This window comes from Bicyclus anynana, chromosome 22, assembly GCF_947172395.1.
Source record: "Bicyclus anynana chromosome 22, ilBicAnyn1.1, whole genome shotgun sequence".
Lineage (NCBI taxonomy): Eukaryota > Metazoa > Arthropoda > Insecta > Lepidoptera > Nymphalidae > Bicyclus > Bicyclus anynana.
The window spans coordinates 292,983-311,201 of NC_069104.1; the positions used below are offsets into that span (position 1 = coordinate 292,983).

Here is an 18,219-nt window from a genome sequence, read left to right on the forward strand (position 1 = left end):
GTCAACAAGTGCTGTAGGTGGGACAATTTGCAGCTCAACACGCGATTAATGAGTACATGGCATGTCATCCGATAACAGGAAAAACTTTACCAGCTCTTTATAGTACGTAGACTTGCGCTTGATTGCAGACATACCTACCTGATGGAACACTGACTTCTAACTTGGCTGTTTACAGCCTTGAAGGTGCTACAGGTATCATCATGATTATCAGTCTATAGGGCCAGACCTCCCTCATCGGAGAGCGGATATGGAGTTGAGATAGTCAATGCTACTCCAATACGGGTTAGCAGGCTTCGGGTGCTGCTCGTAGGTAATGTTTCTTTAACGACCACTACCAGATGCTTATTGATATTAACGGGTACCTGTTGAAGTATTCGCGTGGCCCTACGAGGCAGTTAAAACATATAGTTCATATCTACTTGGTACAAATACATCATCATCATTATCAACCTATATTCGGTTGCTGAGCTCGAATCTCCTCTCAGAATGAGAGGGGTTAAGCCCAATAGTCTAACACTCTGGCCCAATGCGTATTGGCAGACTTCACACACGCAGAGAACTAAGAAAATTTTCTGGTATACAGAACCTTACGATGCTTTTCCTTCGCCGTTTGAGACACGTGATATTTTTTTTTAAATGCACACAACTGAAAAGTTGGAGTTGCATGCCCCGGACCGGATTCCCGAACCCACATCTTCCGGAATCGGAGGCAGAGGTCATATCCACTCGGCTATCACGGCTCTTACACTTCTGCAGTTACAGATATAAGCTTGGTGTCAGTACTCTACAGGAAGCTCTATTAGGTAGTTAGGCGTTAATATAAATTATGTATTTAATCGATTGAAATTAAAGGTAAACCTTTTTACGCAGTTTCTATCTTGGATTGAATGTACCTATCCCTAGTTAGATGTAATGTTTAGGGAATGTTGAGCGTATTCCGCAAAGGATCGCGTGACTCGGCGGTTATTCAGCCGTCATATCTCGTTAAAATATCAATAATAGCGCCAAATCTGTCTCGTTCGCCGGCGCGGCCAAATGCGGCCTCCATAAATATGAAGCGATTTGAGCGCACAACGGACATGTCCTCGCGGTTATTTCCTTATAGCCGCCAATAAGACCATACTCATTCACAACGTCCGAGATAGCGTTGCCTCCGATACGGAGCCCCCGCAGACAGGCTTCTGGCTGTTAAGTCACGTTTGCTCCAAACATAGGTATCTGCATAAGCATAAGCAGTAAGTGTAGCTCACCGAATTTATCAATGCAAACCTAACTTCTGTCGAATCGAAAGCCGAAAAATTAACAGAAGATTCTGTGTGTGATACCACCAGATAATTAGTGATTGTGATTACTTATGACACTAACAGAGCAAAACAGCGCAGGATATGCTAGAAATGTGTTGTATGTAGGTAATCCTCTTCTGAAACCTGAGGGATGAGGCATAGGTAGGTGTGAGTACGAGTTCACCGACAACTAGGTCTAGATACTACCCTTCATATCGAAAACAATGATGTTTTGCTACAGAAATAATTATTTATTATTATTGCAGCATTAGAAACTATTTAGGAGCGAGTTATGCTTAAAATAATCGAATCGAATAGTAATCGAATTAGAAATGAGAAGATTCGCACAAGAACCAAAGTCACTGACATAGCTAAGCCATACGCGAATCTGAAGTGGCAATGCATGGCAAGTGGCAATAGTTCGAAGAGCCAATAATTAACGTTGGAGTTCCTTCCAAGGTGCTATAGAATGCCGACCCCGCACCGTAATGCTCGACCTATTGTTCGAAGTTGGTAGACCCCCCACTAGGTGTACCGAGGAAATCAAGCGGGTTGCAGGGGAGTCCTTATTGTTTGGAAATCCATGCAAGAGGCTTAAGTCCAGCAGTGGACGTCCATCGGCTATTAATGATGAAAACTTATCTATCCCCTAATTAGTTATGTCCGTCGTCTTTAAACTCGGACGAAGTCATATGCATCTGATAGTATATAAGTTCAATCCATCTAGAGTCCATTAAACTCTAACAATCATTAATCCTACGCGTTGATATTATAATCATTAGTTTCAATTTACGTATAGCCTCGGGCTGGACAAGTCCATTACAATAACTAAGGTATCGCAATTTACACCATACGAGTGTACAATTACAATTAAACTAAAGGAGTCTGGTCTAATGTCTATCATAATAATATTTTTGAAAAATTATAATTATTGTAAAGTCTCTTTTAATCGAAAAATTTTGTCTGCTTGAATAAACCTACCGGTCGTTTTTATCATTATAAATACATAATAACGAGTAAAATGCGGGTCACCTGGTTACCACCGCCCATATTCACTTGCAACACAGTCATCTAAGTTGTTGGTCTATGAGGCTTTGTGGGCCCCTGAAATGAAAGGTCATTTCAGGGTTCCTATAAATTAGTTAGTTAGTTAGGGAACTCTAGGGGAACTTGGTACCACAATTTGCGTTGTAGATCGAGAGTGGGATAACCAGATGTCTACATCTACCTTATTTTAAGAAGACTGATCATATGGATAATGAGGATATGGAGTCTGATGGATCCTTGAAATCTGTTACCTTCCAAAGATACCACGGTAAAAACTCTATATCTGGTTTCCGAGCTTACCAATAGTAGGGGTATGACTGACAAACTTTTAGCTTTTTTTGATAAGGAATAAGCTCGCGCTGAACCACGATCTCACCCGTTGGTTAGTGTAGATGAGGCCTAAGATGGAACGCGTGCCTAGAATATGCCTATACACTTGCATCTTAAAGATGCCCAGGTTGTAAGAATTAGGAAATACTGACTTCGGGAGAGAGCTCTAGCCATGCGTCTAAGAAACGAATAAGCAAATCGCTTCGTACGAGTTTTAGCCTTTCACAAATGGGATGTCTGACTGTGGCAGGCTGTCGGTCCGTTGCTAACAACCTATCGAGCTATCTTATAGTTAAATTGATTAAGGAGTGGGTAAAGTACTGTGCGAGCTTCCATATTCAGTGCAAGAAACTAAATTTTTTACTAAGACATTTTTTATTATACAGGTATGAGGTAGATAGATTAATTTATGATAATAACAAACTATAATTCAATTGCGCTGTCAACTTCCATATATAACATAATTGCGGCCCAAACTCTGTGTGTCTTAGCGTCTGTTTTGGAGCTCTCGTATGTGCTGCATCCATCAATCTTCGTATCAATACGTAGGTGCTTGTCATCTCAGACACGCAGCATCCAAAGCGCTCTCCCACGCGGCCCATCTCGGCTGCTCATGTTATTATATTAACTCGCAAAGCCTTATTGTTTATGGGGCATTATGACCATAACCGACCCTTCAGTGTTATGGTGGGTACCTTATATTTGTGACTTCTCCATGTTTTATATAGATCGCCTTTTAAAAACTTAAAACTTTCTTTCTTTAACATTTGGTTTCGTCATCTCAATCGATGGATATTGATGTGAAATATCTTTTGCAGGGACTTCTAAACATTACGATCTTAGGTAAGGTCACTTTTGCTAATTTTGCTCTGTAGCTCGCAGGAACTTTTTCGTTTTGAAGACCATAGCCCAAAGCATACGTTCTTCTTTAAATTACTAATTATCAGATGTTACATTTGAGTTTTAAAATAAATTTCTCGCAATAAAAAATAAGGTTATTGTATTTTTTAGTCAAAAGACTAACTTAATAAGCACGCCTTATCGCCTCAATTCGACAATATAGAGATGAATCAGTTGGTGCGAAAGAAACAATTAATTAGGTGCCACCCAGTCTAGAATGTAGAATTGTAAAGTGGAATATTTAAAAATGTAGCTATTATTTTTACTGTTACTAATTCCTGGAGAAACTCCGGTATCGAATTGAAACGTATCAGGACCACTTTGGGATACTTTGATATCTAAAACTATATACTTTTCTAACTCTATATCTAGATATCTACTTTTTTTCCAGCTTTATTATAGTTCATCTCACTGTCGAACATGAGTCTCCTTTAATAAATGAGAGGAGTTAGGTTAATAGTCCATCACGCTGGCATAATGCGGATTGGCAGACTTCACACATTTGGAGAATAATGAAAATTCTCAGGTATGCAGTTTCCTCCCGATGTTTAACCTTCACCGTTTGAGACACGCGATATTTAATTTCATAAATGCCCATACCTAACTGAAAAGTTGGAGGTGAAAAGCATGCAAAAACATCAGGATACATTATAATTATTGATACTGTAATTAGTTGTTTGTTGTTGTACGGTATTTGATCAACGTTAATTCCGAACTATCAACAACAGTCGAGTTAGCCATCAATACACATCAACGATAAGTTTATAAGTTTATACAGCTCGTGCGCGGGCGAGCACCCACGTGCTGCGCGCAACAAAAACTTGCCCTACAAGGAAAGTGTCGTGCGGCTCGCTAAGTGATTATTGTCGGCGATCATTAGGTTGTTTCATTAGTTTTTTATTTATTCGCAAGAATTGTCGTGAAGTCTTATCAGATTGGATGTACCAAATACATAATAAAATCAGCTCGGTTGAATATTGACTTCTACAGATACGTTTTATTGTAATGCTAGTATTTATACATAGGTAAGTAGATCGAGGACATCAAGCGGGCTGCAGAGAGCCGCTGGATGCTGCAGTTCAAGACCGTTCGTGTCGTTGTGTTCGGAACTGTATGCAAGAGGCCTACGTCCAGCAGCGGACGTCCATCGGCTGTTGATGAAGTAGGACGAACAATCTTGGGAAACTTGGTGATGGTACACTCCAGACAGCACGATAAGTCGTTGGACCCGGATTACCATTAAAATCTGAAGATCTTAAAAGTCTGCATTGAAGCAGTGTGGTGGGTCTATGTTCTATATCCCTCTGGCTCCGTAGTGAGCGGTTAAAAAAGGTCGATTATGAATCTTACAATCTTAATTTACCTCCTTCCTTTTTTATTTTTATGTTGTAGGTATATTCTTGCGCTCGAATATAATTATGCCTGATGGAAAGAAATGATGAGGTCTCATATGAAGCGCGCTTGCCTAGAAGATGCCTGTTCACTCTTGCCTTGAAGGTGCACAAATTGTACGTGTTAGGAAGCACAGACACCAGAAGGACATTCCACATCTAAGCAGTTCTGATTAGAAACATAGACGCAAAACGGACGTCGACAACAAAGGGATGCCATTTTTCACGACGTCTCGCTGTACTTCTGAAAGCCATAAAGGTCCCTCTTGCTTATGAATGTTATGTTTTGTGGCTGTCCAGCGCGCAAGCTGTTGCACTGAAGACTAGATGCAAAAATGTCACTTTTTTAACAATAAATTATAACTTGACTGCAATCTAACTTGATCTATAAGTATAGAAATGCAGTCTAAGTAAATCATAGCAGGTTGGAAATATGCAAATACATAAATGGTATTGCATTAAAATGATTATCATAGAAATTCATCCAGTGGGCGAGCATTTGTGTATTAGAAGCAGATATTTAGTCTCCTTATAAAGATTGCAAAAAGTAAGTTAATTATAATGAGAGATGAGGAGATAGCAGTCATTGTATCGATGTGGGCTCGTATATTAAGCGGTTAGTGCGCTCAATGAGGCGTGCCCATACAGTGCCCAAGTAGGGCCCAGCTGACGGATGGCGGGCCCACGCGCCGCGCGCTACTTTGACGATTTACAGGGATCGCAAACATTTTATTGAACGATTTGTAAAATTTGATAAGATAAGACAATATATGAACTTTTGCAGTGTATTTGTAATTTTTTTGTATGGATTTCAATACATAAAAAATATTATATGGTAAAGACGTTTTTTTTTTCACGACCCAAAAGTCAGTTGCAATAAGCACTCTTTTCTGTGATTTGTAAGAAAAAGAACATTTATTTCCTTATGTGACTTATTTCTCCTTATGCTTCTATTCCTAAGCAAAATATTAGTTCTATTCTAACATTTCTTCTTTTATCGTCACTCACGTCAAGTACCTTATCTGTGGTCAATACGTATAAACCGTATGAATACGTATGAACCGTATGGGCGAAGCCTTGGTCTGCAGACTATCATCCGCCCGCCCGTTGGTCAGCTTTACTATTTTCAGATTCCCCGACTACCACTCGTCTGCTGAGTAATGAGCAGACTAACGGATTGAATGCTGGCACGTCCAGCGTCAGCTCCAGACGTGCCCCGGCGATCGTCCCCGGGACGCGTCCCTATACATCTTCTTATATCTTTCTCTAACCTTGTTAGCCGTAGTTTATACTTACCACCCCCATGTGGCTAATATCCAGCGCGGAGGTACGGTCTAGCCGTTGATCTGGACAGCTGTAAGATAGGGATTTGACAGAAAACCACAATACTGCTGCAAGTGTTGCGCACCCCTGCGTCGTATCCCCCGCGCGGTCTGCGGCCCGCGACAGGCGGCACCGCGTTATCTGTTCATTAGCCGCTCATTATGTGCCGCCGCGTCGCGCGACAAGCCGACGACCTGCCACAAAAACTGCACTCCTGATTCACGACATGACATGACGAGTGGGATTCAATGGACAATGCACCCATTGATTCATTTGTCACTGGTTCATAACATTCAGAAAGATTTATAGAAAAACGTTTTCAATTGAGAACAATTGGGTAGGTTTTTATCGATGACTCTCGTGTTATTCAACTAAGCTTGATCTTTTAATTGTATTGTATGTATTGTGCCATGTAGTAAGGGCGCTACCTATTCGTTCCTACATACTTAATAAAAAAAAATAGATTGGTACTTATTTCGCAAATGCTTAGTTCATCAGCCATTATCATATCAACCGATGAAGGTCCTAGAACATGCCTTGGCCTTTTGTAACAACTTCAAAACACTAAGGTAATCTGAACAGACTGCATCCAGCGATTTCCTGCGACTCGCTTCATATCATTAGTCCACTGACGGACAGTAGACCAACACTGAACTCTCTGGTGCATGTAGCCTCTCCAACCTTTGGACTCCAACGTCCATCAGCTCTTCAAACTGTATGCCTCTCCGATTGCCACTTAAGATTTGCGACTCCTAAATTTATAGTTCTTCTGCGGATTTCCTCATTTCACATTCGATCATACAGAAATACTTCGAGCATAGCTCGTTTCATCACCCGCTAAGTGAGCCTTCTTATGAGGCTCATAGTTAGCGACCAAGTTTCGGACCATCACTGGCAACGCTCACTGTTCGAAGACTAAGGAGAAGAAAGAGAGCTGAGCAGGTATCTACCTAACTGAAAACTTTATACAACAAAGAAATCATAACTGTAAAAAAATATATTTAGTTATATTACTGATCTATCGCTGGTGCCAGAGGGAGCGCAGTGAAAATTGTATCAGAATATTGGTTATTGGCGCGATCTCGATATTTTTGTCATCGCACATCTCTACGCACGCTACGCCAACAGCACTGTGTATCTGACCCTCTATCGCCGAAGTAAAGAAGAGGGCAGAACAATACAAATACTTACATATCATTTAATTAGGTCTAGTTACCTCGTTAGTAATGCGATCCGGAGCAGTGTGCGGGGGAGTGGTGAGCCCCGCCCCCGGCGGGTGAAAGGCGCAAGTCGTTGGCCAACTACACATTACAGATAATGACATTAGCGACGTGTCACTGCGATTTTTATCTATTCACAATAAATGATTGCGACAGACCTCCGAAGTTTTTTTTCCGAAGAAAAGCTGAAAGTTTTTTTACGCGATCGTGCCTTAAGCTCCTTTAATGGGACTTCAGTAGCGTCACCAGTGGCGCCAACATGCGACTAACGCGATAATCTCGTCAAGAGAAATAACCAAATATAATATACGCTATCTCTTCCATTGCGTTGGGACCAAAGAGATGGGACTGGGAACTACCGTTGCTATTGGTCGGTATTTTGTCTTTTTTTTGCATGTTAGCGCCACTGCAGTTTAGGTAGCATCCATAACCTGTAGTAAAATAATATTATTTGTCAGCATACGGTCCTACCATACGAGTAGGTGAGTACCGTACTCAGTACGGTAGACAATATTATGGACAATATCGTGGTGGGTTTGGGAGGTCTTAGCCTGGCCCTTACAGCAGGTTTTAATGGTGAACCATAAAACTAATTTTCCAAGTATAAATTGTAGTGTATATATGTTTTCTTCGGTATAATTTCTAATCATGGTCCTCAGTCGCTAGACTCTTAGCTTCGTGGCAACCCTTTGCAGAGCCCCTTAAAGTTTAATTTTTCGATGTCATCAAATTAAGAAACTGACTACAAAAATTGAATCTTTTGAGAATTAGATTGTTTACTCGGAGTTGGACTACCGAGGGTTCCTGAGAGTCCTACCATTGGTAATTAGGTACGGTAGCCAATATGGAGTTTTGATTGTGGTGATTTGGAAGCTAACAGACTCCAAGGCCTCAGATCGTCCATTGTCCAAGTAGGTATAAGACGTGCCTATTTTTTTTTATATTTTCTGAAGGATATTTTTATACTTATTTGTTTCCAGTCACTAGACCGTTAGCTTCGCGGCGACCTTTCGCTAGGGACCTTAATAATTTAATTAGACAAGTTTGTGAAAATTGGTTGCCCACAGGGATGTGAATATATTTCAACGGATAGAACTCAAACCCTACAATCTCGCAAATAACTTTGGCTAATCAAATGTTAGGCTGCCTGTCCACCAAAGCGGAGCGAGTGAGCGTAGCGGAGAAACGGATTAATGCGGAGCGGAGTTGCGTAGGTACTGTGTCTGTCCATCGGAGAGGAGCGAGGCTGCGGAGCGAAGTGAGAAAGTAATGCGTGATTCCTCGCTCCGTTTCCCCGCTCCGCTTACCGGTTTGATATGAATTTTTAAACTAGCTAGCAAGTCCCTGTCCACTTATGAGGACCGGCGATTTTGTGCAATACTATTGGTTAATATTTCTCCGTTTCTTGACTCCGCTGTCTCGCTCCGCTTCGGTGGACTGGAAGCCTTAATACCCCATAATCGTGTATTAGATACATTTGGTTTTAATAGTGGAATGCTAATTATATAATTTAGCATTTACGTAAAAAGTCGCAAATTTCCATAAAATTGTAAATAGATATAAGTAGAAAGTTTATTGTAGATACGGATGTGGTGGCGATGCAACCCCCTGAGCTGAGTGCAAGCTAGGAATGAATCACCATCGACGGCGTCAGCGAGTGTAGTTAGTGCATTCTATAAATACGCGTCGCTCCACGCGCGGTCCCGTACGCGTGAATCGGTTGCCGTATAAGGCACGATATCGCATCCCGCCGAATGCTCGAATTAGCGCGAGGCGTCTTCGGCGAAACTAAATACCCAAAACCGTCGGGCGCTGCCAAATACGGCACGAATCTCGAGTTTCGCGCGCGCCGGCGCGGCTCTAGCCCGCGAGCTCCTATTCGCGTCTAATGCTCGTGGAAAACACGTAAAAACGCATTTATTTCTGTAGCCGGCGGCCTCTAAATTTAGGCCGTAAAGCAATACGAGCGATTTTGGACTCGGCCGCGTTGTCTGTATTTAGACGAGCCGGTGCGGGGCGAGCGCTCCGCGACACATGCAGCGGTGCAGCTCCGTCGTCTCTCACGTGCCCGCGCGCGACTGTGCAGTGCCCGCGACAGTGCCCAGTGCCCCGCAGTGCCCACTAGTGCCCGTGCCCCGAACCGTGTTCAGTGACTCCCTGTGATTGTGCCTCAGCCAGTTTGGATGTCGCAAATGCTCCCCGAAGCCGGAGGTGACTATGTTTTCTGAGTGTTCTGTTAATACGTAACCAAATATCGAAGAATCAACTCTATGGTAGAGCCCATTATAATCTGTAGCAACGAATCGTAATATCACCTTACCTATGCAAATCGCAAATCATAAATGGAAATGCATGATAAAACTAGGCTTCAATTTTTTAAAAGCACATTTAGGTATGTTTAAAAGAAAAGCAAATAATTTCCTCTCGTTCATAGATAAATTCTCATAGACGTACATTTCACAGTAGGTCACCGGGTGGGGTGCAAATTGAATGACGATTTCAGCTATCCACTGAATGTTGAGCTATATATGCATATGAAACGAGAATTTGAATTTCACATCCTCTGGACAGTTACGAGATAAAGCAACACATCTTAGAAAGGCAATTATTTGTACCCTCATTTATTTAAGTTTAAAGGCCGGTCTCACCACCTTCTGAATAAGGGATAGAATCTATAAAGTTTATGTCAATTGACAAAAACAAAATTTGGTAATCAGTTAGCTACTCGACATTTAACAGGACGTGATGGAAGCAGACCCTAAGACTTCTGTAACTACATAATTGCATGAATTTAGAATGCTCTAGCTAAAAGTACTGCTACCAGAGATTGTAGAAAAAAAGAAGACGAGAACATCGGAACTCAAGCTGGAATAATATACCGCAATGTCGTGTGATTAATCAGAACTTGCTAATGTGTAAATCGGTATCATTGTGTAACATTTCTGTTACTTGATAGCCGTTGACGAGTCATCATCAAAGGCGCACAAAATGTCAAAATAGTGCTTTTGTAAAAGTTCAAATTTTTTGTTATAGATAGTGGTCTTTTGAATTAAATTTAGTTCGTTTCTTTCCTTATCAAAACAAGTAACGCTATCTATGAAGAAGTGTTTGTTTTTATTTTGTTTAAGTAAAAATATATTAATTACTAGCCCGTGACTTCGTCCGCCCTTAGACCTCTTTAATCCAGCCCATATGAGTAGTATCGCTGTAAAAATGGAGTAACTTCTCCCGTTTTCCCAACATTTCCCTTCACTGCTCTGCTCCTATTGATCGTAGCGTGGTGAAAAGTAGGTATACTATTACCTGCCCAGCCGGGCTAGCATGGGCAAGGGATAAAATTTTTATCCACCCATTATATCCACTGACTAAGGATATAAATCCACCCGTCATAGCATGGCCACAAGGGAAAGACAAATTAATCCCCGATTGACATTACGCGTGGAGATCTTTTCCTCGACTATGGCATATGGAGTGGATAAAATGATATACTTTGGGACTTTTGACATTTAAACGCGATAAATTTATCCCTGTGAAGTTGATGTGGGGATAAAACTTTACTTAAAAAAACAATTATGTCTCGCATGTTTTGGTCTTTAACAATTGCTTCGCAATATGGGGTGGGGTAGGGGTAGGGTAGGGGTAGGGTAGGGGTAGGGTAGGGGGGGTAGGGGTGGGGTAGGGGTTGTGTAGGGGTGGGGTAGGGTAGAGGTAGGGTAGGGGTGGGGTAGTGGTGGGGTAGGGGGGGGGGGGGGGTTAGGAGGGGGTAGGGGGTAGGGGTTGTGTAGGGGTGGGGTGGGGGGGTAGGGTGGAGGGGGGGGGGGGGGGTAGGCGGGGTGTAGGGGTGGGGTAGGGGGGTAGGGGGGGGGTAGGGGGGTAGGATAGAGGTAGGGTGGGGTAGGGGTGGGGTAGGGTAGGGGTGGGGTAGGGTGGAGGGGGGGGGGGGGGGTTAGGCGGGGTGTAGGGGTGGGGTAGGGGGGTAGGGGGGGGGGTAGGGGGGTAGGGTAGAGGTAGGGTGGGGTAGGGGTGGGGTAGGGTAGGGGTGGGGTAGTGGTGAGGTAGGGTAGGGGTAGGGTAGGGGTAGGGTAGGGCAGGGGTAGGGCAGGGGTAGGGCAGGGGTAGGGCAGGGGTAGGGCAGGGGTAGGGTAGGGGTAGGGCAGGGGTAGGGCAGGGGTAGGGTAGGGGTAGAGGTAAAGAAGGGTAGAGTAGGGATAGAGAATAAGTGCACTTATGTCACAACGAAGCTTGACCGGCTCCGCTAGTATGATAGATACTATAGATACCTACTACAAACCACCGCAAAAAACAATCACCAAACAAAACAATGCCAACAGAAAACAGATAAATAATATGCACAAAATAACCAAATATTATCAAATTTACGTTTATTTCGGACTATTAATATACCTAATGCCAATTTATCTATACTAATATTATAAAGAGGTAAAGTTTGTAAGTTTGTAAGTTTGTCACATTTTTTAAATGGGGTAATCTTCGGAACTACTGGTCCGATTTTAAAAATTCTTTCACCAGTAGAATGCTACATTATCGGGGAGTGCTATAGGCTATATTTTATATTGGTATCATATATATTAGCCGAGTTATCACAGTTTTTGTCATACAGGTCGGACCGAAAATCCTCTTAGGCAGACTTATTCGCATGCGCTGCCTCAACCATTGTGTAAAATTGAAATTAATGTATGGAGGCTTTATGTATCTTTAAAAGTTCTACAAAAAAGTCCGCGACACCATATACCTATCTTCTATACATTAGCAGATATAGTACCTTTTGTGTTTTAAAAATTATTAATTTTATATACTTAGGTTTGCGTCATTATTTATGCTACTTAACTTAAATACTTATCAAAATAATTTATTTAATAATCACAAGGATGTTATGGAGATAAGATTTGCCCTTTATAGTATGTTAATTAGTTAAATAGTTTCGGAGATAATACAAAATTTCTAAAAGGCGGAATGCCGCTTATGTTTAAGCGCCAACCGCCAAATTAAGTTGAACCTTCTTCTATAGGTTTCTACGTATTTTATAGGGATCAGCATTTTTGGTTACTAAACTCTATGTAGGCGTTTTATCCATTTACCAATAGATGGCGTTGAGCAAAAACACCATATTTTTGTACGGCGCTAGGGAGATTTATGCCGACTACATGATGATCGAAATTGAATGTTCATACATTGGTGTTGGTGGTGAAAAATTAACTGAGATTTTGGCAAGTCGATGTTAATTGTTAATGATTATGTTCTACTTCTAGGCACGTACCACGTAGATAGTTAAAGTTAGCTAGGTACTGTTTGTCTGACTCTGTCTATTAACTATTTACGTATTTGCTTTTTAGATTTAGAAATAGACTCTATTTCTAAATAATATGTCTCTAATCTCTATTTAATAGAGATTAGAGACATACTTTAATTACTTTAAGTTTTAATTTATAGTTTAGATACGTCGTACTTTCTTTGTTTAGGTCCAGGACCAGGTTCAGGTAATTCATTTACGTAGTTCCCGTTCCCGTGTGAATATGGGGATCAAACATAGCCTTGGACACTCGCAAATAACGTAGCTTTCTATTGGTAAAACAATTTTCCAAATCGGTCCAGTAGATCCAGAGATTACCTCCTACAACCACACGAACTTTACCTCTTTATATTATTAGCATAGAAGTCTCTATTTCTCTTGGTCATACCACCACTCTTGAAGGACTGGACCGATTTTGCTAAGGGTAGGAGTAAGATAGAGAAGTTACAGGGTAGGTTAGGGTACGGGTAGGAAAGCGTAGGGGTAGTGTAGGGGTAGGGTAGGTTTAGGGCCGGGTTTAGGGTAGTGGTAGGGTCGGGGTAGAGGTAGGGTAGAGGTACGGGTAGGATAGGGAAGTGGCAGGGTAGGGGTAGGATAGGCGTGAGATAGGGGTACGGGTGGGATAGGGGTAGGAAAGGGATAGGGTACGGGGAGGGTACGGGTAGGATTGGGGTAGGGTATAGGTAAGGTAGGGGTAGGGTAGGGGTAGGGTTGGGGCAGTGGTAGGGTTGGGGTAGTGATAGGGTAGGGGTAGTGTAGGGGTAGGTTAGGTTAGGTTAGGGGGTAGTAGTAAAATTGACATCGAATTTTACGCAGACGAAGTCGCGGGCGTCCGCTAGTAAGATATATACAAATGGGTTGACAAGTCTTTCCCTCCGTTTATCCACCGGGGATATTATATCCACCGGCGTGCCCATGCGCGGTGAGTGGATAAAACGAGTGTGGGGGATAAACGTTTTGTCCTCTCCCCGTGGATAAATTTCTCCCTTGCCCGTGCTAGCCCTGCAGGAGTATGAAGAATAATTGTAGCAAGTTTCGTTAAAATCCGTCGAGTAGTTATTGTTTTTATAACGAACATACAGATTACAGACATACAAAAATTTTACTGATTGCATTTTTGGCATCAGTATCGATCACTAATCACCCCCTGATTGTTACTCGTATTTTGGAAATATATTTCATGTACAGAATTGACCTCTCTACAGATTTATTATAAGTAGGTATTGATTAGGTACATAAGGTAGTAACAGCGCTCCACCATTTTTTACAATAATCGACAATACAATAACAAGCAGCTTTATACTTAGGTAGGAACCTACTAGATTTGTTTACTAGTCCATAAACAAGTAAACACGCGGCATAATATAATCGCAGTCGATAAGTTACAATTAATAATTTAATTACAATGATTATTCTCTGACAGCACTGCAGTTATCTGTTCTACGAGTATATACTCAATGTGATAACTGATAACGGTTACAAACATACGTCTGTAAGCACTTGCCATTAATAAAGAGGTTATCAATCAATGATTATTTTATACTATAGATGTGGCGTGCCTACAAAATCACCGCAAAATGTGATCCGAATATAGCAACTTGAATGACACATTCTTAATTTTTTGTTTACTTATATTATATATTTATGTTTATATAGATTTTACACTTCCTAAACATACACAACTCGAAATTGTAGACTATATAGATATTATATGTTTAAATAACTTTTAGCTGTTTAATAAGCGACTAAATGAAATTAAGACAATTATGCACATTTGTCCGCCTCAGTTTTGATGCACTAATGCCCTATCTGTAGTACAAAATATCATTGTTATCAATATTATCCCGTGAGAGGAGATGCTGGAGTCTGTGCTACTTCATACAACCGCTCGAATTCATACATTTTTTTCTTCCTAAAAGAAAAAATCTAAAACATTCATAAAACACATTCTTAATTTCTTAAAACACATTTGCTCGTAAAAACCATTTCTCTTGTTTCACCAAATTCAATATCGTGCACGTTCTCGCCTACGTCTCGGGCTAGCAATTTCGCCTCGGCTGTAATTTTCAACTCCACACTTGTATCATAATGTATCTACTATTAAAGCAAGGGATTTCCAACTGGACTACGAAGGTAAACAAATCCAGTTAATAGGTAGGTATCTATGTCATAACTAATTGTTGTATGCAGTGATGAGCTAACTTGCTGATGTTGTCATAAGTACACAGTCCGACGACGACGTTGAGTTGCATACCTACCTACTTAAACTTAGAAGCAATTACATATTTTATACACTTTATGTTGACGGAACCAGCAAATCGCCTCATCTTATGGCTAAGTTTGTAACCATAGAACTCTTAATAACAAAGCAATAAAAATGACGTTTTCCACTCCGAATTTGAGAAACAAATGTCGCCGACGGATACCTGCTGGTCTATTCACTATTTTGGTCTTTATTATCAACCTATTGAAGTGGACAACAAAGTGTCATCTACTAGATATCCACCGTAAGCACCGGATGACATTTCTTAATTTGTATCATGGTATGCGGATGACATTTTGTCAATTGATTTGTTTTTTATTTTGATGGATGGTTGATAATAAAGACCAAAGTAGGAAATAGACCAGCTGGACATAGTGTCGAATGCTACAGTGCACTGCAGAGGCGTCTCCAGCTCACGTAGCGCCCGGGTGCAATCATCACCCTAGCACCCTCTAATACCCGGGCCTGCCATCATAACCCGCGCCGCGAGTGGCGCTTGGGTGCCCCTGAGATCGCGGCGCCAGGGTGCAACCCCCTGCACCATAGGGAAGGACGCCTCTGCTAAAGTGTCCATACCTGGCTCAGTGCTGGATTAGTCTATTTAAACAATTGCTTCATGAATCCCGTCCCGTCTACAGACGACCGAGAGAAAAAAAACGCGTTTTAAATTGACTTTGATGGATTTGATTAATGATTTTTTAAAATTAATTATTTGGAGTTTACTCAAGAATAGGGGAGCCCAAACGGAAACATAATCCGGCACTGATCTGATCTGCCTTGTTTAACGAGTAATACAACAAAACTTTTGTGTTATGTTTTGTTAATTGATATGTTATGTAATGTAAAACATCTATTAAATGTAGATGAAAGTTACAATACAGTCAGTTACAGGAATAGAGTAAATTCGTTAGCAGGTCACGTTCTTAACCTAGTGAGCCTTAAAGCTATAGCCCACACAATGCACTGCCCTGCACCTGTACATGTGTGGCATTGGTGTTAATTTAATTTGCCTAATTTCACTATCATTCGCCTGTTTATTATTCATTTCACCTCGCCTCTTACAGGCTCGAGTAGATAAAACAGCTACAAGTGTATAATAGGTATAAGGACTTGCTAGGTATCTATTACACTATTTTTACCGTTTGATGAAATTTCACACAAGGTGAAAACATTCCCGTACATGTCGTGTAACCCAGTGTACACAACGTGGTGAAATTTATTTGTCTTGCTCATTAGAGTTCAAGCGGAGTCGTCCAAATATGGACGTTGTCAACAAATTGTCTCCCGCAATGTTCTTGTCGCTGTTTTGCTCTACCACAACATCAATTATCAGAAAAATGTCATAAATAGCATGGGTTATCATATCAATGACCTTCGTAATACATGTAATTTTCGAAAATTTAGTAAATATATAGGTACAACAAAATTTCGGTATGCTCCGCAAAGCTGCGACTACGTTTCACTCAAAACCGGAGCATTTTTGGAAATTACTCCTTTTTCTATTCATAGCCATCCTCTTAAACTTGATGTTTTTGTGAGGAGGGCGAGTTCACTGTTATGCTAATTATTATATTACAAGTATACACATTAGGGCCACAATTAGGTTCTATATTTTATAATATTTAATTATGTCACATAGCGAAGTGCACCCTTAAACCCTCCCCCCCTTTTGAGATGCACCGTTTGCATATTTTGGTATTTTTTTAACCGACTTCCAAAAAGGAGGAGGTTCTACGTTCGGCTGTATGTATTTTTTTTCTTTGCCCCTTTGTCCTTTTGTTATTAATTTATTAAAATCTCCAAAATTAAGACAAGGTACTTAGTTAGTTGATATAAACGCCTTAATATCTTCATGATTGAAGGGCCAGATTCAAGTCTTATGGGAGAAAAAAATCCTAACGAATCAAATTAAATTCTAAAAGAGAAAAATACGAAATAGACGAATAAACTTCTGTCGTGCCCACTGCTAGCACGAACTTTTCGCTTAATTGAGAAGAAAATTAATAATAATCAATAAGTAAATGGTTCATTTATTTTTAAGCCTCTGACTTATCAAAGCAGCTTCAAATTAGGCTTATTTGAGTTGAGATAAATTATTTATTTAGCGTGCATTGGCAGCGATCTGTGCGCGGGCTACGGCCTACGTCCTACGCCGCGCCGGGCCTGTGTGAGTGAATCACTACATTCCGCGTATACGCCAAATAAGGGCGCTATTAACATTCCCTTTACGCCTTTATTATATTAAACTCCATAACAATGCGCTCGAGCCTTATTGGCGACACTTGAACGTTCGATTTTGGTCACAAAACAAGTCGAACTTTTTTTACAGCACTGTGAAGGCGGAGGTTTTTCATATTTTTTATATTTATGTGCTACCGATTTGCGTGTGTATTTTAATTCGTCAAGACAACGGAACGTCGTCGATTATTACGAGTTGGAACTACATAGGTATATTAAAGTTCCACTCACTCTATGCAAGATATTATCTACCTATATCCGTAATGAGATCAAACTACAAAATAATGTTAACATTGAGCTTTTCATTTTCATGTTACTTAGTTTGTATTCTCAGAATATTAGGTAAACTGTTTCTCTATTTTCAGTTAGAAATAGCTAAATCTTGGTTCTTAATATGTTATATCATAATAATTATTTTCTCATTTTTAGTTAATTTTAAAGCAATATTCGAGTCTGTTAATTTTCATATATTTAGTATAATTTTTCTTCGTTACCTACCTACATACAAACAAATAAAAGCAACAAATCATTTGCAATCAAACCTAGCTATAGGTACTTCTTATGACAGAATATAAAAGCTATTAGTTTGACAACCATGAGGAGAAATAAACATATGAGGGAACAGTGTTGCCGATCTTTTCATTGGGTACTTAGTAGGTAGATAGGATGTAAAGAGTCGTGAAAATAAAACATTGTGATAAAGTATTTTAATCAGCACCTATAACAGAGTAACTTTTGATTTATATTTTGACGGCCTCCGTGGCGCAGTGGTATGCGCGGTGGATTTACAAGACGGAGGTCCTGGGTTCGATCCCCGGCTGGGCAGATTGAGATTTTCTTAATTTGTCCAGGTCTGGCTGGTGGGAGGCTTCGGCCGTGGCTAGTTACCACCCTACCGGCAAAGACGTACCGC

General features: G+C 40.8%; 1 protein-coding gene across 2 annotated transcripts in view; it reads left to right on the forward strand.

Annotated features, from left to right (window-relative positions):
- The window catches only part of LOC112043838 (uncharacterized), a 29,785-nt gene that overhangs the window by 3,243 nt on the left and 8,323 nt on the right, over positions 1-18,219 (forward strand). Inside the window, exon 1 of one of the 2 annotated variants that reach the window (XM_024079456.2) lies at positions 9,201-9,705. The exons of the other annotated variant lie outside the window; for it this stretch is intronic. Coding sequence (XP_023935224.2) covers positions 9,678-9,705 — 28 coding nt within the window. The 5' untranslated portion in view covers positions 9,201-9,677. Of the gene's footprint in view, positions 1-9,200; positions 9,706-18,219 lie in introns of those variants that run through there. 2 annotated transcript variants of the gene reach the window in all.